Here is a 22,601-nt window from a genome sequence, read left to right as displayed (position 1 = left end):
GGGGGTGGGTTTGTGAGCACAACTCGGTGGTGGCGGGGGTAGCCTGTGAAGGTGTCATGGCTGCTGTCGCTGAGCTTAGTCGCTCCAGCAGTGGTGACAGGAGTTTGGAACGGAGCTGCAGCCCTAATCTCTCCCAAGAGGTGCTCTGCGAAATCTTTCGCTCTCTGCATAGCCTGGTGGGACAAGTGAGTGGTGGTCTGTGGGAGTAGGGTTATGGGAACTATCCGGCCCCTCCCCCCCTTTTTTCCTCTAGCGGAGGCGGGGGGCCGAGGACGCCGGCCGGGATCCGGCCTGAGTAACTGAGGCCGGAGGAGGAGCCCGAGCCCAGCAGCCGTCGGTCGGAGCGAGGATGGCCGTACGGACTTAGTTCAGGATGGGTTGCAGACTAGATTTCCTTGCAGCTCTTCTCCCCAAGAGTGAGAGAGGAGAGTGTAAGTGGAAAACCCGGCTCCGAGAACATGTTTGGAGAGAATGAATGTGTACAAAGCTGTGTAGGTTGGGAAGGCGCCTGGCGCGTAGGACTCTCTTTCCTTCAGTCCATTCATTAGAAAAATTGATAGGCTAGTGCGGCCTGAGAGTTTTGGAAAAGAGCTCTCAGCCTTTTTTGAGTGATTTGCTGTAATGAGTCACTTGGTTTTCTTTCTTTTTTTCCTTCTGGTCGTTGTGTGCATCTCTTACCCTTTCATACAAGGAGGAAAATAAAAGGAATTAATCTAAATACTTCTTGCATAAAGTTGGATGAGTTAGCCACGGTTGACAACAGTTTGCATCGGGAACTGTTGTTTAATCGTCATTTAATTATTAACTAATTTAACTGGCTAATAACCTCTGCAGATATATCATAATAAATTGGGCTTAAATAAAAGTACTCCCTACACTCTATTACAATTAAGTGACTATTACGTTTCATGAAGTAAAATGCAAAGCATATTTTAAATGAGAAACAACTTGAAAATACGTTTGTTTGCTTTTAAAAAGGAAATCTTCTCTCATATTTTAGATGGAATATTTTCTAGTTCTAAATGTTTGTTATGGGGTTGGTACTAGTGCGGGTAGCAGACTTTTGTGTCGAAGATAATGTTATCTTCCTTTATAAAAATAGGTCATTTGTCTGATTGGTAAAACATTACTTTTAAAAGCCGTGGGTAGATAGAGAATACATTTTTTTAAGTTATTTCAGTATTTAAAAGAAATTCTAATATGTCGCGACTTGCAAAAAGTACTACTCCAAGTTGAACATTAGTTTGGTGTAATGGAAGTTATTAATAGAATCTGATAAAAGTTATAACTTTTGAACTCAATTGTTTGCCACGGACTTACTAAAAAAATTTTAAAGACTGGGGGACATAAATATTTTAGTCTTATCACCGAAGACCTGTACTGGTTTAACATTTTAAGAATGTTTTATGACATTGGAATTGTAAGGTTTATTTATATTTAAATGTCAGGATGAAAAAAGTTTTTGCTCATCTATAATTTACATAAGGTTTTTTTTTAGTGATGAGATATTTTTTAAAGTAACATTAAGAAATAATTTAAACATTTCTTTTGAAATGTTTTGCATACTGAATTTTTACAACTCATTTAAAAATTTTAAACATTCAGATATTCTGAAGGTACAAATAGAGATGTGATTAAAGTTTACTTATGTCACTTGTCAAAAATGTTAAGAGTAAATATTTGGCGAGTTTACATGACACAGTGAAGGGACCATCTATACAAATGTCAAAAATTAAATCCTTGTCTCATCAATTAAATGCTAGCCATTTTTTACAATGCTAACCATTTTGATATTACTCTTTATATTTTGAGATGTATTCTTTAAAGATAAGCATGAAAGCCACGATACTTATCAAATTGCTCCCGTAGGAAATCACTATTTACTTTTGCAACAAGTTTGCAGGCTGTATTTTTAATTATAAGTTTCAAAAAAAAATGTCAGTATGCCTAATTTCATTCTGCATAGTATCATTATATTGTTGGCTCTCCTCAGTAAGAAACGAAATTGAATGTTAAAAAGTATTTTCTATCCCAGATTTCAGATTTACTGATTTTAACCTTCTTGCTTGCCTCTCCATGGTCCATTTTACCAAGCTGAAGCATTATTTATTGTTAGCTTGGAGTATCATATTAATTTAAGTTTTTACTGAAAATGCATATTTGTATAGGCCATATTAATATCGAACTAATACATTTTTGAGTGAATGGTTTACAATAACAAGTTCTGTAGGATAAAAATGCATAGAACTCATATTACTAATAGGGAAATTGTTGAGTAAATAGTTGGATATATTGGGATAATTTTATTTATTTATTTATTTTTATTGGGATAATTTTAAAGTTAATTTGTATCATGTGGTTTTCTTGAAAGACCAAATATTTTTAATTGTGCTTGGAAGGCTTACATAATCATGCTGAATTGAAAGGAGAATATGATCCCAACATTAAGATTTATTTTCTGTAAGTTATTTTCTCTAGAAAATTTGATGCTTTGCTTTGGTTGAGGATTTATCTGTGTTATCCCTAAACTCTATTATGACTAGTGTTTAGGGATAACTCTCTTATGAATAACACATAAATTTATTATCAACTATAGATCTCTTACAGGACTGTAGAAGTATAGTAATAGTTTACTTCCATACGTAAGTTGTTGTCTAATGAAATTTTTACAGGCATTAAATAATATAAACTAAGATTAATGCAGTAATCTTAATGTAAAACCTTAGTTAACATAAACTAACCTTTGCCAGTGCAGTCTATACAAAACTTCTATTTCTTTATACGTATCTAATATGGACCTTAAATGTTTCTTGTCTCATGCAAAGGGTGGGGGTGGTAAATTTTTGTCATACAGTATTCATTGAGTATAGTGCCTTTTTGGTAACTTTGGGTCTCTGGTTCTTTATTCAGTGATTCGTCTTTTTGTTTTATTATAATCACAACTCATAACATCTGTATTTGAACTAATGTAACACTTGCCTTTATTTTGTACAAAATAGGACTAACTTTTAATAAATGATTTCTGAAAAAATAATTCTATGATGCAGCATATCTTTATAGTATGCTATAAACACATGTCCCTAGAAAAGTTTATTATGGTTCACTTTTATTTACCTAAGAGCCTAAATATGGAAGCTTTCCTTCTAAAATTTTCACTAATTTTGATACTAATTTTATATTCGGGTTCTTGGTAGTTTTCTGTATATAATTTTATTCTAACAGGTCACACATAGCCAACTTATAAGAAGTTTTATATGATAAGCCCTCACACAATACTAGAAAATACTATTTAACCAAAGATTTGGCCAGTGTTGTGGAAAAGTTTTTGTTTTTCACTTCAGATTCCACAGCTAAGTAATTGTTTTTTTATTTGAAGTAAATAAACATGCTGCAGTTTATCCCTAGATTTTATAATATGTATGAATAATCTTGAGTTCCAAATTATTTTAAAAATTGGTTAAAGTTGAAAATGATAAAAATGTGATTCAGAAAACATCAGAGTAATGATGTATGTCAGTTATGTTTTTATGTACATATTTAACAAAAAGAAATGTTTATATCAGAACTTGCATAAATGTACCTGCCCCCTCTGCTTAATGCTCTGAGCTAGAAGTACTGAAAAGGGCAAGGCTTTCTTGCCTCTCATCCAAAGGTTTTAGATAATGAAGTATCAAAAAAAGCCTTATCTTTCCATCTTTCCTGGACAGTTTCACCTGTGAGATGGTCCCATTACACAGACCCAAGAATAAAATTAGAATGAGATGTCATTGTGATTTTTTTCTATAAAAATTGCACCTTTCTTGGCCTTTTAAAATGGTAACTAGGTAGAGCATTTTAATGTATCATTAAAAACCTGATAACTTTGAGCTAAATAGGCATGTTACTCTAAAGAAATATTATTTTTGTGACATCCCATATATTCAGCTTAATCGTGTAATTTTTGTGATGTCGCTGGTTTGCCCCTTTGAAGCTTAACCTCAGAGATGATGTGGTGAAAATTACAATCGATTGGAACAAGCTCCAGAGCCTCTCGGCATTCCAGCCCACTTTGCTCTTTAGTGCACTTGAACAACATGTTTTATATTTACAGGTAAATTTCTTGTTAAAAATGTTAATTCAGTATTGAGAATAGAAATTAATTGCAGTTAAATTATAAGCTAGAGTATTTGTCAGGTCCGTCTTAACACTGTATTAATAGTGTTATCAATAAAAGGTTACTTCAGCCAGATTAGATCTAAATCTGTTCATTTCCATAGTGATCTGGACAGTCTCAGGAATATAGTCCAATAGGCCAATGTGGCTATGAAGACTGAATGAATGCAATTCTATTCAATTCTAGACTTGTGCCGAAAATTCAATACAGTAGCATCTATGGTGGGTTATAATTAAGCAATAAGACACGGCAGGTGTGTGTCATGCTATGATAATGATTCCATGCCTTGGGTGAGTTTGGAGGCTCATGGAGTGCTTTCAGTGGTTCAAGAAGTGGCATTATCCCAGCATGACACATCCTGGAGTGTCTATTGCAATTAAACAGTTTCAGCATACTTTTTAAAAAGAAAGTAATTTCTGTGACATTAATGTCTCATCTTAGTAAGTAGCCAGTCACTATTTTATCTTTTCTTTTTCTTAACAGTTTGAAATAATTCATCCCTTATATTAGAAGTCAACATTGAATTATTTATAATAGTATTGCTATATTTTATAATATTTCAGTTTAATAACTGAACTAGTTATTTGCTAGTTTCCGTCTCTGCAGTTATAACTGATGTTAAGTTTGCAGTTTATCTCTAATCAAAGTATATAATATGAAGTGTCAAAAGGTAAGTGGAAGAACTGTTTGGATTGGTCATTTTATTGCTATTAGGATGTTATAAGGTTTCAGAAGAATAGTTGGTATATGGTAAACAACAGAAGCAAAATTATAGGTATGAAAAAATAACTGGAACATTGACCAGTACTGGTGTGTTTTGATTAATGGAGTAAACATTGATTTTCAGCCCTCTGTTCAGTGACTTTATGGGAAATTTTAACTCTGTTTCATATTGAAATAGTTAACCCTAAGATTAAAGGACAGAAATAATGAGTTGTAGAACTCAACTGAGGCCTGATTGTTGGGGGGGGGAGGGGGGGGGAAGGGTGGAATTAGTGGTATAATTTACATTATACAATAGGGTTTTTTTGTTTTGTTTTTTTTTTTAATTCCCTCCAGTATAGTGAATGATAGGGATATATCTCTTTTCAGCTATGGAACTTGGGAGTTTTTATTTTCTTTTTAAAAATTTAATTTCGTGACCCAAGAAGGTATCTTGCCATGTCAGGAAAAGCCTGAGTGTTCACTCAGCATAACACCTATATATTTCATATCTATGCTGTCTCATTCACTTTGGCCAACTGCAGTTTCAAGTGGAGAATCTCCAGTGATACAGTGATAATGCAGGGCTTTGCTGAGTGAGAGCACTGGCTCTCATGTTAAGGAGGAAAAATACTAAGCCTTAGTGTTCTGAGGAGGCATTTGAATGACATGTTAATTAAGTGGCATTGGTGCCAGAGGCTGAGGCTTTGATTTGGCACAAAATAAAAGATGAGTGACAGAATGATTCCCTCAAAGAAAATTTTAAATTTCCTCAGGTTTTCTTTCTTTCTTTCTTTCTTTCTTTCTTTCTTTCTTTCTTTCTTTCTTTCTTTCTTTCAAACAGATTTATAGCAAATGATAATGGTCACAATAGCAGAGAACAGCAAACACATGTGATCAGATCTATGTATCCTGATATGCCAACTTTTTATATTTTGTGTGATATTAAATATTGCATTTACTTAGCAGAAATTTATATAAATATATTAAATGTGTAATTAATTTTGATTAGTTTGAACCTCTGCAGATGGAATTGTGTTTTTCTCAGCCTTTTTTAGCAAAACTTCAGCCTCTGATTAAAGAGGAGAATACAACTGTTGTTGGAGGGACAGAAAAAACAGAAATGGGGAATAAGAATGAAGTAAATGCCAAATTTCCCATTAGTGACCTACAAGAGGAAGAAAAGCACAAAGATTGTGATTTAGGAGATGTGAAAAAGACACAGATCCATGTTGATCCAGAAGTAGTTCAAATAAAGGCTGGAAAAGCAGAAGTAAGAAGTTTTGGGTTTTTTTTGGGGGGGAGGTATTATTTTTTAAAATCTTATGCTTGAATTGTTAAAACATGCGTACTTATTGTTTGTAGATTGACAGACGAATATCTGCATTTATTGAAAGAAAGCAAGCTGAAATCAATGAAAACAACGTGAGGGAATTTTGCAATGTTATTGATTGTAATCAAGGTAACTACCTCGAAGAAGTTAATTTTCATAGGATTTTAAGCACAGTTTTTACAGTTGCTCTGATTTTTCATTTGTTTTTAAAAATGAGTAACATTAAACCAGTTTATTTCACAGGTTTATTTAGAAGCTAAGGCAGCAGAATTTCTTTCTGTTTAATAATACACTACATTGCAAAAACAGGTTTCATTTTAGTTATGCAAAGATCAAATGCTACACACAAGGGCTACCACAGGTGAAGATTCTTTTAAATTTCCTTTAGAAATGAAGATGAAGTGTGGGTGGCAGTGTTGCTTAGTCTCCCAAGAAGGAACTAAGCTATATAAATTTCAAGCCTGTAAATGTACTTTTGAAATTATGATGTTAATACATAAAGTGAACTTAGTAAAGTTAATACTCCTCAAGAGGGAGCAGTTTTCTCACTACTCATGAGCTGTTTGAAATGTTTTCTGTCACGATAAAAAAAATTGTCATGAAGACTGTGGTGTCTTATGCTTTCTTCCTTTCTCTCACAGTGCATGCATTTGCTGTTCTTTTTATCAGATTCTCCTTTTCCTTTCCACTTGGTGCTATAGTATATTTACAAATCTGCAGGTATGCTGCAGTATACAAAATATTGCAAATCACTGGCATAGATCTTACTCAGGCATCATAGTAATAATCAGAACAAGTAGTTCTTAGAAAAAATTATGGAGAAGAGTTCCTAATTGGAATGAACATTTTTCTTGTTGCCTCTACCATCTCTTAGCTAATTATTATGAATACAGAATTGTGAGATGAACCTAGAATTGACACTTACATTGGTATACTGATTCTCTTAATAATGAAATAATACAGGCTCAAGTGGGTCCTGAATTCAGCCTTTTCTGCTATTAACATTATACATGCATATCTCTAGGCTTAGTAAATTTTCCTGTTAGCTTTTCAGAACAGGTGCAATAGTGGCAAAATCTCAGGTATTGCAATCCATCCAACGGCAAGCAACCCATGAGAAAGGGTTTGTTGAGGGAACAAGCACATGTGTCACTAATGTTATTCCTCTGTTCTCCCTGCTAACTCTATTATTATAAACCACCAGGGGATAGAAATTGACAAGAATTGAAATGCTCAGCAGGATTCCTTGGCCCATTCAATCCCTTGCTGGCTCAAAACAGTGCTAGCAAGAATTGCTGTGGAGAGTGGCTAGCACTCATACATTCACTATCTTCACACCATGCTGAATTTCTCACTGATGGGTCAGTTAATCTATATACATGGAATATAACTCTGGAATGGATGATAGCTTCTTTTTTTAACCCTTAGCCCCATGAAATGTTAGAAAAAGAATGGAGAAGTGATGGCCCTTTGAACGTATATTGAGGTATCTCAAAAAAAAAAAAAAAAAAAAGGAAAGAAAAAGAAAATGATTCTGTTTACTATCTATATAAAAGATAAATTTAGAATATTCACATAATTTAATTTGTCAGCGGAACTGTTAAGGAAACTCAGACTGAAAAAATATGAATGTATTATAATGTGTTCGTGTATTCCTTTGATACCTGTCAATCTGACTGAAACAAAAAATATTTTTTTTGAAAATCAGTTTCCATAGGGAAAAAAAGAAGTTTCCCTCAGTATCTCTTTTACCATCTATTTTTTATTATAAAATAAGGGGAAATTTTCAGGAAATTTACTGCAGTGCATGGCTTAATGTCATTTTAAGTGTAATTTCATAATATTTGACACATTTATGTTTCAAATTTATTCATGTTAGGTTAACATTATTCCAGTTTTCCCCTGGGTTTGTAATTAATTTTTTGATACCTAATTTGAGGAAAAAAAAAAAAAAAAAAGCTATGCCTTTCAGCTTAGAAAAAAATTGGAACAAATTTTTACAATTTATTTTTCCTAAAATTGTACCTTTAGACAGGAACAGTCTGGAAAGAGATAGATAGCTTTTGGGATTCTGAAATTAAAATGTGTTAAATGTATAATTAATCCTTTTTATTAGATGATTGCTAATTTGACCAATAAGTAATATCAAAATGCTGTATTTTTTTAAAAGGCATTTCGGTAAAAATAATGAGTTCTATTTATTTCTGTGATGAAATAAAGGGAATAAAGTCTCTTTGGCTTAAAATTAAAATGCTTTCTATAATATATAAAGTATTTTCTCCAAAGGTTCAGATGGTTTGGGTGGATATTGGTATTTGTTAAAAAATTATATTAAATTATGCCACTGAATGCTGAGGACTTTTCTTTCTGTGAATGTAAAAATTAGGTACAATTAAAGCTTATAAATTTTAGAGGGTAAAGGTCACTAAATTTTATCCTGAATAAGATGGTAATTTAATTACTGTTATTTGAAATGATAATTCTTTTATTAGTAGCATGTTAATATGAATTATTGGAAGTTTCTCAAAATCTCATATAGTTGAAGTTAAGAATATATTTAGACTTTTTTTTTTCAATATATGAAATTTATTGTCAACTTGGTTTCCATACAACACCCAGTGCTCATCCCAAAAGGTGCCCTCCTCAATACTCATCACCCACCCTCTCCTCCCTCCCACCCCCCATCAACCCTCAGTTTGTTCTCAGTTTTTAAGAGTCTGTTATGCTTTGGCTCTCTCCCACTCTAACCTCTTTTTTTTTTTTTTTTCCTTCCCCTCCCCCATGGGTTTCTGTTAAGTTTCTCAGTATCCACATAAGGGTGAAAACATATGGTATCTGTCTTTCTCTGTATGGCTTATTTCACTTAGCAAGGAATATATTTAAACTTATACTCATCTAAATTCTCCTTAGAAAACAGTTGTGCAAGAACTGATGCCATTTTTACTCCTTACCCGGGATTTAAAAGTCATGTAAAAGGTAAGTATCCACTACATATCTTCATCACTGACAGAAGTTTATTCTCAATTATAAACGAAATGGAATAGAAATCACCTTCCTATCTAAATTTTGTTTATTTTAAAACACAAAAAAAGTCTTGCCTTCATACTTGGGTTGGTTAGATGGTCTTTATAAAGTACTGTTAGGGAGATAGAATTTCTGACTTTGGAGCGTATTAAATTTACATTTCAAAGTTTCTTAATTTAGTTTCTAGAGTTGTGAATACATATGGACCACAGACTAGACCTGAAGGAATTCAAGGGTCAGGTCATAAACCTAACAGCATGCTCCGAGATTGTGGTAATCAGGCTGTAGAAGAACGACTACAAAATATTGAGGCTCACTTGCGATTGCAGACGGGTAAGCAGAGTGCTGGGCAGTGCCCTAACAAGGTACCTTTGCAAGTAGTTAAACTACACAATTTATTGAGTCACAGAATTTTCATTGAGCACTTGCCACGTACAAAACATGCTTCTGGTTGGTATGAAAATGAACAAAGCATAGTCTCTCAAGGAATCTACAGTTCATGTGTTCAGGTTCTTCCTCCTCTTGCACTTCTCACCAATTTGAGACTGTTAGTAGAAAGGGAACAGATTCCAAATAGATCCTGACACTCTCAGTTTATTAATAAAGTCATGGCTGAAAATTAATGTAGTCTTTTTCCTGCCACCAGTGTCATAACTTAACCATGACTATCACCCACTGTGCTAGGTACCAAGTATTGATAAATGTGATCCTATTCCCCAAAGATCTTTCAGTGAGGAGAAGCATATAACTAAGTAAATACCATAGGGGAAATGAACTAACATTTATTGAATAATACTAAGTGCCAGTCACTCAAAGTATTATACATGTCAACTCACCTAATATTTAACAGTACCTTTGTGAGGTGTTGGTGCTGTTATTGTCAGATGAAGAAACTGAGTTCAGAGAGCTCAAGCAACAGGCCCAAGGTAGTAATGACAACTCGAAATCAAACCTCAGTCTCAACTGGCTGTAAAGCTGGTCTCCCTTCTCATTTAGTCACCAGATAACTGTTGATTCTGTCTTCTAAATATCTCTCAAACCTACCCACTTCTGTCTACTTCCACAGCTGCTTCTCTAGTTGAAGTCACTGTTCTCTGCCTCAGACTGATGGAAGGATATTTGCTGGTTGCTTTGCCACTAGTCTTCTTTCTCTTCTTCCTCAAGACCAAATCTGTACCAATGGCCAAACTGCTTTTTCTGAAGCTCAAATCTGATCTTGCTGCTCCCCAGTTAAAAATTCTTTAATGGTTTCCTGTTGCCCTTACATGCATACCAAACTTAGTACTTATATATTCATTCCACAAATAGGTATTAAGTTCCTACTGTAAGCCAGGTACTGTTCTAGGCACTGAGAATACATGTAAACAAAAATTCTAGTAATAAATTATATGCTACACAAGAAGAGCTACAGAGAAAAGCAGGTTGACCAAGAGAAGAGAAAGGAGCTTAGGATGGGAGGGGATTATAATTTTAAACAGCACGATGTACTCCTACAGTTCCAGCCCCCTCTGGGCTTCCCAGCTCCTACTCATTTTGCTGTCCTTAGGGCCTTTACCAAGGCTTTTTCTTATGCCCATGCTTTCCCCTCCTGATCCCAGACTGTTATGGATTGCCCTTTCATGTAGTCTCAGTAGCACGTGGTACTCCCTGCCCTCCTTTACAGCAGTTAGCACAGTTGTGTTTGTTTAATATCTATGTCCCTTGCTAGATAGTAAGGTCTGTGAGAGCAAACTGTCTGCCATGTTCATTACTTTGTGCTTAGCGCAGTGTCTGGCAAAAAATGGGTATTCAAGAGGTTTTTAAATGAACGATTGCTCATTTCCCTTTTCAGATGTATGCAAAGTATAGTGGGCACAAAGTTAGTGTTCAGAACTCTCAGGAGAAATCAAGAGATGGTATCCCTGGTGAAGTGTTATTTGCATCCTTGAAGGATTAGTAGGAATTTGTCAGCAGGCAGGAGCAAATTATTCCAAAAAGAGGGAACACCGTGTGCAAAAAGTACTGAGGCACAAAAATATGGTTAGGGAATTTCTGAGTCCAGTCTAGCTGGAGTATTTGCCAGATAGAAGTAGAAGATAGAAGATGAGAAGGAGTAAATCTTTGAGGGTAATAAGAGATTAGCATTAAATGTTAACCCCTCCCCCAGAAGTAAATTCATTTAAAAAAACAACTAGATAAAAGGATTGATTGACTTATTAAGTCTAATAGTATCAAGTAGTTAATTATGAAAAGTATCTGTTGAATGCCTACTATGTGCCAAGTACTATTTTAGACACAAGGGGGACTGAAATGATATAGCTGCGGTCCTTAGCTTCAAGAACTTCACAGTCTGGGAGAAAGAATAATGCTGAAGTGGAATGTTACGGGGGCTATGAAGGAAGGACATGGTGGGGCACAAGGAGCCTCCATATGAAGAGATTCAGGCAGTGCTTCACTGATTCAGTGAAGTTTGAACTGACTCTTGAAAGATACAGAGGTGAGGCAGAGGACATTCTAGGTAAAGGGGGCAGCAAGAGCAAAGTCAGTTGAATAAGTTACTCATTTTGCTGTACTCAAGAGCAAGAACAACCAAGATCCTAAGATAAAAAAATTCTGAAAAAAGAGTTTTTTTCTTTTTTTTCCCCATTTCTAGAGTTTTCATACTTAACATCAACAAAAGTTGATACCTTTGATAGAAAATTTGCCTGTATGCTTTAATTGCATAATGATTATCTAATTATATATTTGTTCAGTCTGTAAATACTGAGCACCTGTTTGTGAACTGATGATTCCTAGGTTTGTGCAGTGCACAAGCTGCACAGCCATACCAATAAACACAACAACATTTTGCCCTCCTGGAGCTCACATAAAAGTGGAGAAACAGGCAATAAAACAAAATATATGGACTGTAGTAGTAATATATGGAGGTGGTAGTAATGGTTTGGAATAAAATAAGGGAAAGAATAGGGAGTGTGTCTGTGGGGAGGTTTAGCGTTGGTATTTTTTAAAGGGTGGTCAGAGAAGTCCTTCCTGATAAGGTAACTTTTCAGCCCAGACCTAAAGTTGGTGAAAGAAAGCTTTGTGTAGGGAACCACAGGGCTAAAGCTGTGAGAGTATTTGGCCTACTCAAATAACAGAAAAAAAGGAACCAAATGGCTAGAATGATAAAGGTGTGGGGAGAATGTCCAAATTGTTTAGGACCTTATATACTACTGTAGAGGCTCTGGTTTTTAGTCTGAGTGAGATGCAAAGGTATTGGAAGGTTTTGAGCAGAGAAATGACACTATCTGACTTACATTTTAAAAAGATCATTGCTGTGTTGAGAACAGACTGGGAGCAAGGCAGAAACAAGAAGTCCAGTTTGGAGGTTGTGGTAATCCAGACAGAGATGGTGGGGGTCTAGACAAAATGGTCACATTGATGTACTGAGAAATAAGGGGAAAATGTGGCATGTAGGGAGAAATATAAATTGAAAGTGATAAAGACATTGCAATCACCAAATTGAACTGTCTGTTGTCCCCATGCATTTTTCTCCTCACAAGTAACTATCAAAATCTATCAGAAGTACAAATTGTCCGATACAGGAACTATTCAGTAGCATGTAATAAATTTAACATATAACAAATCTTCTAGAAATATAGGAAGCATAAATGGGGCTTGGGGAGAGGTGTAATATATATCCCACAGTGTATAACACAAAAATATGAGCTAAGGATTTCATTTTATTTTACTCTTGTTCGTTATCTTCTGAGGCTTAAATATTTCCCATTCCTCTGCACAAGTTTCTCTGCATAGTATTTTAAGAATAAATATTGTAAGAAGAATTATTCAATAGAATCTCAGAATTTTTTTAAATGTATTTAGGTGGTCCAGTGCCAAGAGACATTTATCAGAGAATTAAAAAACTTGAGGATAAAATCCTTGAATTGGAAGGCATCTCTCCTGAATATTTTCATTCTGTAGTAAGTATAAGTGTCTTTAAAAAAAAAAATATTTTATTTTATGATGCTTCATCATATAACAAACAATTCACTCATTTATCTGCTATATGTGAAACACTGGTGGGTTGTTGTTTTTTTTAATGTTGAGAAAGAGAGAGAGCACGTGCGAGCGCGTGAGAGGGGAGGGGCAGAGAGCAGGGGTGACACCAAATCCAAAGCAGGCTCCACATTGTCAGCACAGAGCCCGACGCAGAGCTCGAACTCATGAACCGTGATCATGACCTGAGCCGAAGTCTGACAGTTAACCAGCTGGGCCACCCAGGTGCCCCATGTGAAACACTGTTTTAGTAATTCAAAGATAGAGGTGCCTGGGTGTCTCAGTCAGTTAAGTGTCCAACTTCGGCTCAGGTCATGATCTCAACAGTTCGTGACTTTGAGCCCCACATCGGGCTCTGTGCTGACAACTCGGAGCCCGGAGCCTGCTTCGGATTCTGTATCTCCTTCTCTCTCTGCCCCTCCCCAACTTGTGCTCTGTCTCTCTATGTCTCTCAAAAAATAAACGTAAAAAAAATAATAATAATTCAAAGATAAACATAGTCATATGTAGGGAATTACCTACTTTTTAAAAAACTGTGATTCTGAATTTTGTATTTAGACTCATAATTTTTTTTAAAGGGGTAGTTTTTGGGGCGCCTGGGTGGCGCAGTCGGTTAAGCGTCCGACTTCAGCCAGGTCACGATCTCGTGGTCCGTGAGTTCGAGCCCCGCGTCAGGCTCTGGGCTGATGGCTCGGAGCCTGGAGCCTGTTTCCGATTCTGTGTCTCCCTCTCTCTTTGCCCCTCCCCCGTTCATGCTCTGTCTCTCTCTGTCCCAAAAATAAATAAATAAATAAATAAATAAATAAAGGGGTAGTTTTATTAAACATTACCCAAATTCTCAAACTTCAGCCATTTTCATGGCATAGTATATCAGCCTAGGTAGTTGTCAATCCTGTCACTTACGAAAATGCTATCTTATGGAACAAAGGCTTCCTCTGGGACCCTGCTCTGTCAGTTATCCTTTCTGTCTGTTTAATCCCTCACTGTCCAGACTCCTTCCCTCAGCTCATACATGTTTACATTTCTCCTCCATACTAAACAAACAAACACCTCAATCTGCCACCCTTTTTCTTTAGCTTAACCACCAAACTGTTTGAAAGACTAGTCAATGCTTGTCTAATTCCTCAACTCTGGCACTTATTTATTCATTCATTCATTTTTACCCTTTTTTCCAAGGACTTTAAGAAACGGTGTTGTACTAATAAGTCTCTTTTTGTCACATCAGCAGGTTTCAGACAAGTGACCCTGTGTTCACTGTGTTATTTTACTCAGTCTTCTGGGGTGATTATACATACACCTGCCTTTTCTGAGGTTTTATTTTATTTTATTTTTTTCTTTTTTTCTTTTTTAAAGCAGTGTCATATTAGAACTTTTCACCTAAAAGTGAACAAAATGTCATCTAAAAGTGAACAAAATGTTTTAATTTACTAAATTTTTAGTGAAAACTTTACTAAAACTCCTGGGTCAGAAAAACTATGTAAAGTAACTCATATTAGCATGAATCATTTATAAGTCACTGGTGAAAATATATTTAAAATTATTTTAGGTAAACCAGCAATTTTTCCAAAGTGGTGAATTAGGTATTCGAGTAAGGTAAAGAAAAGAAGTATTTCCAGATGAAGAAGGCAGGTTTATATAACAAAAGTGAGCAATGAAGCTTAAAGATCAAGAATTTAGAGAAAGAGTTTTAGTGATTTATTTCCCTCAAATGTAAAATAAGGTTTATTGAAGTTCTAAAGGCTGAAGCAAGGATTAAATGAGGTAATACCAGTCAAGCACTTAGCACACTGTCTAGCACGTAGTAAAAACCTCAGTAACTCTGCATTTACTTAGTTTCAGAAACCAGCTATGAATACACTGTGTCATATGTAAAATGTGGATAAGTCATATAATTCCTTTAGCCTTCAGTTGTCTAATTTAGAAAATTTCTTGGTTATATTACATAATTGCAAAGGTTTTTCCACTTTTAGGGTTGTTCTTTGAATGTATCTTCCTAGAAAACTTGATAAAGATTTTATGCTTTTTCCTAAAACAGTCTGCCATAAGTTTTTTTTCTCCATTCAAGTTGCCTTCATTAAGTAATTCCTAGGCAGATTATTTTTCTAGTTCAATTTCATACTTTGTTAATATAGCTCTTGTTAACAACAGAACTGATCTTAACAGAGAATATCGTAGTATTGGATGCCTCCAGAGAGACCTTGCTCCATCATTATTCTCTTTGTTTTTGATTTATAAAGCTTAACATCCACCTGTTACTGAACTTGATTAACAAAAGAACAAGCCCTTCAAATCATAATCTTGTTTTGGGGATGTCTTATACACAAGATAGAATGTTTAGACTATTTTGGTTAAAGAGGTAGACTAGTCAGATTGTAGAGGACCTTAAATACCATACCCAGAAGTTTAAAGCATTTAAAGTTTAAATGCTATTGAAAGCATTTGAGCAGGGAAGAGACTTGTACAAGTTACTCAGAAGATTTATCTAATACTCTGCGAGATAAATGAAAAGGGAGAGACCAAGAATAAGGAGACATTATTATACTAGCTTAGATATGAAGTGAGATTCTGAACTAAGGACAAGAGAGTGAGAATAGAAAAGATTAATGCAAGAGGCATAGAGCAAGGGTGAGTCAATTTTCTGGTTGGAAAAATTATACTATCATTGACAGAAATAAGAAAATCTGGAGGGGGAGTATTTTGGGAGGAAATGTGAATTTAAAGTCATATCAGGATATGCAGATAGAAACATCAGGTAAACTTTTCAAGAGTAGGACTTATACTTCAAATAATTGGGAAAGCCTGTAGAGGTGATAATTAAAACACAGAATGGGTAAAAGAACACGGGGATTGTCAGAGGCCTGAAGTCTGAAACTTGGTGACAACTTTAGGAGCAGGAAGCATTATACATGCAAACAGGATTGGCCTGTATGTGTTAGGTTGCCATACTTGTGATAAAACTAGTACTCTAAAAATATATTTCCAGATATGTTAAACAATATATATTTGATTAGAAGGAACACTTCTGGATTAGTATTACAAATGACAAGTCCAAATTAATAGTGAGTTACAAGGAAGGACAAAACACTGAAAAGGTTTAAACATTCAGATTAACTCTATCCTTAAGGCCTATAAGTAAACATGGCATAGGCCCAATGGCACAGGCACTCACCCCTCCTAAACAGAATGAATGTGCCATCTCTGGGAGCCACACTCTTCGCTTAAAGTAGGTCCGGCTCTAGGAACATCTGTGGACATGGGCAGAGTTAAAACACATACCCTGTAGAGGACATATACTCATCACTCTCACCATCCTCATGCTGGGAGTACACGTATGGAAATCACGTATTTCTACATATCTTTCAAAAGTGTATAGAAAAGAGTACATACGCTGTACAGTCTTCTAGCTTCTAAAGTTAGTAAGGGAGGGGTGCCTGTGGCTTAGTCAGTTGAGTGACTGACTTCTGCTTGGGTCATGTTCTCATAGTTCGTGAGTCTGAGCCCCACGTAGGTCTCTGCACTGACAGTGAGGAGCCTGCTTTGGAATGTCTCCCTGTCTCTTTCTGCCCCTCTTCTGCTCATGTGCATTCTCTCTCAAAAATAAATAAACATAAAATAAACTTAGTAAGGGAAAATTGAGCCCATTATATTTCTTATGGATTGAATTTTTATAGAAACTGAATTCTGAACTCTGAGAATATTTATCTGTGTTTATTCCAGACTTACATGTAGATGAATTCTAAACACAGGGAAGACTCATAGTTGAACAGAGATTGGTTATCATGGGTAACATTGAAGCACAGCATATGAAAAGGGAAAAGCTAACGGAAAAAAGATATAAATTGCATTTGGTTCAGGAACAAAAGTAAGTTACGTAAAGTTCTTTTCAGTTATGAAACAGACATAAAACTCCAAAACAATGTATATAAAGCAGGAATTACAACAGAGATTAGTGTTTTGTTGTACCTTTTAAAGTAATAGTTCTAAAGGTCTTCATTCTTCACATTCAACATGATAAGATTTGAATGGGATAATGTTTAAAAATTTTTAAGGGCATCCCTTAATAGACATTTAAAAGATAAAATCCTTATTAGTATTTCCAAAGAATTATTACTGATTTTAAATTTTGACCCTTGAAACCGTAAATATAACATGCTTCACAAATATATTTTTATAGCATTGTTCATTTTACAGCACTTACCACTTACATGTTTACACATCTGTTTTTTACACTATATTTTGAACCTCTGAAGGGCAGGAACTGTGTCTTGTTCATCTTTGAACACATAGACCATAGTAGGCATTGAATAAATGTGTGAATGGATAGGGTTTGGCTGCTAGTTCATTACTGGACTTTTGAAGGTGTGTTACCTTTGTTCCAAAGCACTGACTAGGTGGATCCTTAACCATGTCTGTAATGGTAACTCCTGGTTCTGAAGGTAAGTATAGGAAGAAGGGAGTCAACTTCATGTGCACAGGCCGTGTACGTGTGAAAGTGTGTCATGGGCCTGAAGCGTGAGGTAGTAACTGGATCTGGCTAGAATATAAAACTGCAAACACATTTTGGAGGGCCTTGAAGGTCACACTAACCAGTTTGCAATTCTGGTGTCACTGGTGCACAATTAAGTTTTTGAGAAAGAGAAACTTGTTCCTGTCTGGTGGCATTATGAAGTTTGAGATTAGAGTCCAGAAAGATAGTTTAGGAAATAGATCATTGTCCACACCAAGAAGAAATCTGAATCACGGTAGTGGGATGGGACCACAATGGAAGAAATACTTAAGACCCTACACCTAAACTAAGCCCCCCAAAACCACATTTTACTGTTTTTAAGTTACTGAATCTGATGTCCTTATTCTCCTCATTCTGATACTTCTCACTTTGGTTTTGTGATATAATAATAATCTGATTGCTCAATGACATGAAAACTGTCAATATTTTAATAGACTAAACTGTTAGGAAAACAAGGGGAAGTATATTTTAATCAGGTGTGTAAAAAGGCACCCCTTGGGAAGGTAGAAGACTGAGGAGTCATCTGACCAAAATTAAACCTTAAGCCCTTACCTGCCTATGGGCCCATCACAGGTATCCAGCTTAGTTTGGCAAAGGAAGGAACCTGTTTATATAAACACCTTTCCCCCCATATTTAATAATTATAGTACTTTGGGGCACTTGGATAGCTTAGTTGGTTAAGTGTCCGACTTTAGCTCAGGTCTTGATCTCACAGTTCATGGGTTTGAGCCCCAAGTCGGGCTCTGTGCTGACAGCTTCAGATTCTGTGTCTCCTTCTCTCTATGCCCCTCTCCTGCTCATACTCTGTATCTCACTAAAAAATAAATAAACATTAAAAAAAAAACAAAACAATTACAATACTTAATGATTTCCCACTTACTGTAACTACTGATAAAGAAGCATACCTCAGTATTCTTTGAAACAGCTTTTGACACAAAGGAAAATGAAAGTTTTTACCTTTTATTCTAAATCTTAGTGGCCAGAAATATTCATGAGAAATTTTTGCCACCTACATTGACAATTTCTTTGTCAAATATACCGATATACTAATTTGCCATTCAGAAGCTTATGGTTCTGTGAAACTAAGAAAATCTAGAAATTCATTTGGTCAAGGTTTAAAAGGCTCAGCAGCATGTCAGTGAGAATGTTGTCAGCTTAAGTAATAGAGATTTAAACTTAAATTGGCTTGAACAGCATGGAAATTATCTTACAAAGTAGGAAGTTCAATGGTAGTACACTCTTCAGGGTTAATTGGTTCTTGGGCTAAATCATGGTTGTCAAAGAATTGGGCTCTTTCCCCCTCAGCTCTGCTTGGTATTGGCTTTTCCCCCAGTGGCAGATTGCAAGACAGCTACTTTCAGGTGTCCTATTCAGACACAGCAGTGTCCAGAGGAACTGCCTCTTTTGAAGGCTTTCTCTTAGAAGTGAGAAAGCTTTTTCTAGAAGCTCTCTCCCGAGTCTCCAGCAAACCTCTTCTTACTCATTGGCCAGAACTGGGCCCATGTCCATTCTAGTCGCTGACAAGACCAGTGGGATACGATCAGCATTCCCCTGAGTCCTATAGAGGAGCAGTGGGTAGCTGCTTGTACAGACAACCACAGTGATCATCAGAGTCAACCAAGGATGTGTGTACATGTGTGTGTTTTCACCTGGTACTCCAAATTCTGTTTTCCTCTATTGCTTCACTTGTTCAGTATCCTGAAAGGCTATAAGAAAGGAAACTAAGTAGAGAAAGTCTCCACAGCATCTCCTTCCATAATTATTCCCCCTCATTAGAAGCTGGGAATTAATGGGAATGTGTGTGTAGCCAGGGAGGAGCATGTTGCTTTGATGTCACTACTATATACTTTTTTTTTTTTTTAAGTTTATTTACTTATTTTGAGAACAGAGAGAGTGCTAGCAGAGGAGGAGCAGAAAGAGAGAGGGAGAGAGAGAATCCCAGGCAGGCTCCTTGCTGTCAGCACAGAGCCCAACTCAGGGCTTGATCTCCTGAGCATTGAGATCATGACCTGAGCAGAAATCAAGAGTCAGATGCTTAACCGACTGAGCCACCCAGGCACCCTATTACTATATACTTTTAAGATCATCTTTTAGAGACTATCTTCCAAGATACAAGGACACAGATATCAGTGGCAGATAGTGCTTGATGAGTTCTGTGGGCTTTGTTTCTGCCAGGGTTCTCTGTGTTGTGTTCAGTATTCTATAAAGGAAAATTGTTTATATTTTCTAAGCATTGATTACTTACTTTCTTTTTATCTAGAGCTTTTCCGGAAAAAGAAGAAAAGTACAACCACCTCAAGTAAGTTACTGAATTCTCATTGTGGCTTCTGAAATAGTTGGATAAATTTTATGCCTCTCATCAGTAAAGTTTCTACACTGGTTGTTTTTAGATCATACCCTGGGATTCAAGATTGAAAAAAAAAAAAGGGCAGCATAAATTAATGAACTTGAATTAAATAATTTTATTTCAAGGGTAGGGTAAGGAAGGATTCATATGAGTCATATAAATGTGAAAGTATCTAGCTGTTAATTGTGGCAGAATGTATCAGTTACCAAATGCAGAAAAATAATAAATGCTAGGTAATTTAAATCCCCCCCATCTCAGGAACCCCAAGATTAAGAGCCCTATGCTCTACAGACTGAGACAGCCAAGCACCCCACCCGCCCCTCCCCCTTTTGCTGACCCTACTAATTAGCAGCATCTAAATCAAAAAAGGATGTTTGGCAGAGGTTGACTTCAGCCTACCACTGTCCACAGTCCTACTATATTAATTAGTTGAATCTTAATTAGTGAGGTTCTCATAGCTGTTAATGGTAGTAATGTAAATTTAAAGTTGGAGAAAACTTGGGGCGCCTGGGTGGCTCAGTCGGTTGAGCGTCCGACTTCAGCTCAGGTCACGATCTCACGGTCCGTGAGTTTGAGCCCCGCATCGGGCTCTGGGCTGATGGCTCAGAGCCTGGAGCCTGCTTCCGATTCTGTGTCTCCCTCTCTCTCTGCCCCTCCCCCGTTCATGCTCTGTCTCTCTCTGTCTCAAAAATAAATAAACGTTAAAAAAAAAAATTAAAAAAAATAAAGTTGGAGAAAACTTAAAAAAAAGTTTTTGGTTTATTTTTGAAGAATAGTTTTCTACTTATTTTTTTTTTTTTTGTAAAATTTTGGATAAATTTCTGAGAGCATCCGTGTTTTCCAGGAGAGGTAGTTGCTTGCAGTTGATCCATCAAAAGAGAATTTCTAGCAGTTAAGCTAATCCTAAAGTTTAATTTTTTTACTGTGAGAATAGTCAATTAAAGGAAAAGTTTTTACAATCCTTTCAAAGTGAGAGTAGTCAGTTAAAGAAAAGTTTTTACAATCCTTTCGAAGTATCCAGGAGAGCTTCCTCATTAGGAAAGAGAAAAAAAGTATGAAATATTTTAAGCCTTGTTATTTTCTGCCTATCTGATATAGCCAACATAAATAGTTCAATTTAAGAATTATTCTTATGGGGGCACCTGGGTCGTGCAGTCGGTTAAGCATCTGACTCTTGGTTTTGAGTGAGGTCATGATCTCATGGTTCAAGAATTCAAGGCCCTTGTCAGGCTTGGCTCTGATAGCACAGAGCTTGCTCCTCCTGTCTCTGCCCTCACTCATGTGTCTACGCTCTCTTTCTCTCTCTCTCAAAATAATAATAATAATAATAAAAACATTTAAAAATTACTCTTATGAAGGAAAAAAAAAGACATTTACTGTATTGTCAGTATTTCTAGTTCATTTAGCCCTTTATCTGCATTAAGATACTTCAGAGTCTTATTCAGCAATTTCTATTCTTGTTTACAGCAGAATTATTCACTGGCTGAACTTGATGAAAAAATTAGTGCCCTCAGACAAGCCCTGCTCAGAAAATCAAGAGAAGCAGACTCCATGGCTACCCACCACCTTCCATGAAAAACTCCTCTCATTCTTGTCATTTTACTTTTTTTATATACTTACAGTGCAGTTAATTAAGTGGATATGTGTTTATCAATGTAACTTTCCTTCTCTGAAATCAAGGTTCTTTTCATGAGAGTCTGGCCTGCAGCAGGTCATCTGCAGATATTCCAGTGAAGTTTGAAATGGTTATAAGGTGTGGAAAACAGCATTGTCGGAAAGTGTCCCCTTCTGTTCTAAAGGAGGTATTTTGGAAACCGAAAAACTTAATTTCAAAGCACATCTTTTTGTGTGTGTGTACATGCCACAGAAAGGACGATTTATTTTGAATAGTGATATTTAAAAGGACTTTATATTTGTAACATCAGTGTCAACCAGTTTTTTTGTTTAAATCAGTACTTTGTACGTAATAGGCAAGAAGAATTTACCAACTGAAATGAATTTTAAATGAATGCATACTTTTTTTTCCAAATGCCAACTTTAAATAAACAGTAGACTCTACCTTTATCCCCTTACTGTGTGACCTTTAGCAAATTAATCTCTCTTTGTATCTTAATTTCTTTATCGGTAAAATGGCATTGATAATAATAAAACCTACGGTTGTCATGAATAGGTGAGATCATGCATATACAGCTTTTGAAACTGGCCCAAGGGCAGTGCTCAGTAAATGTTAGCTATTATTCCAGTATAAAACCAAGTCTGTCTTTGAAAGTGTTTAGACGTTACAAATAGTCCCTCTCTCTTGACAGCCTCACTTTTTTACAGTGTCCCAGTTATGTTAGGCAGCATATGTATTTCTATAGTTGCAAATTAATCATTGAAAAGATGCAGCTACAGTCAAGGAGCAGATGTTTAGGTCAAGAATTGTTTTGGTTGCAAGAATCAAATCTACCTAAAATAGCTTGTAAATAGGAACTTGTTGAATCAAAAAATCTGGAATTTAATTATAAGAAGTATAGCT

At 35.9% G+C, this 22,601-nt stretch overlaps 1 protein-coding gene across 12 annotated transcripts; it reads left to right on the top strand.

Moving 5' to 3' along the window:
- On the top strand, window positions 1–22,250 carry MBIP (MAP3K12 binding inhibitory protein 1). Of its 12 annotated transcripts, none has more exons than XM_058738838.1 (10): window positions 1–185; window positions 3,971–4,090; window positions 5,904–6,128; window positions 6,221–6,317; window positions 9,099–9,164; window positions 9,393–9,545; window positions 13,056–13,153; window positions 19,997–20,035; window positions 20,127–20,209; window positions 21,554–21,758. In XM_058738838.1, exons 1-9 carry the CDS (start codon window positions 57–59, stop codon window positions 20,190–20,192), a joined length of 993 nt encoding a protein of 330 aa, XP_058594821.1. In that variant the 5' UTR covers window positions 1–56; the 3' UTR covers window positions 20,193–20,209; window positions 21,554–21,758. The 12 variants fall into 12 exon arrangements, 10 of the variants coding, with proteins under 10 accessions (XP_058594821.1, XP_058594826.1, XP_058594820.1 ...); XR_009264400.1 differs by lacking the exon at window positions 20,127–20,209 and adding an exon at window positions 16,947–17,091 and having other exon boundaries at window positions 2–185; window positions 21,554–21,714; XR_009264399.1 differs by lacking the exon at window positions 20,127–20,209 and adding an exon at window positions 16,947–17,091 and having other exon boundaries at window positions 2–185; window positions 21,551–21,714.
- The last annotated feature ends 351 nt before the right edge of the window (window positions 22,251–22,601 follow it).

Source organism: Neofelis nebulosa, chromosome 7, assembly GCF_028018385.1.
Source record: "Neofelis nebulosa isolate mNeoNeb1 chromosome 7, mNeoNeb1.pri, whole genome shotgun sequence".
NCBI classification, from domain to species: Eukaryota; Metazoa; Chordata; class Mammalia; order Carnivora; family Felidae; genus Neofelis; species Neofelis nebulosa.
Note: the sequence above shows the minus strand (reverse complement) of the source record. Positions and strands in the feature narration are given on the sequence as shown.

Excerpts from the sequence above, each read along its gene's own strand:
- MBIP (XM_058738836.1), top strand. The coding sequence starts at position 57 with ATGGCTGCTGTCGCTGAGCTTAGTCGCTCCAGCAGTGGTGACAGGAGT. Across the intron at positions 186-3,970 it reads TGCATAGCCTGGTGGGACAA|CTTAACCTCAGAGATGATGT; the intron begins GTGAGTGGTGGT and ends GCCCCTTTGAAG. Across the intron at positions 13,154-19,996 it reads CTGAATATTTTCATTCTGTA|AGCTTTTCCGGAAAAAGAAG; the intron begins GTAAGTATAAGT and ends CTTTTTATCTAG.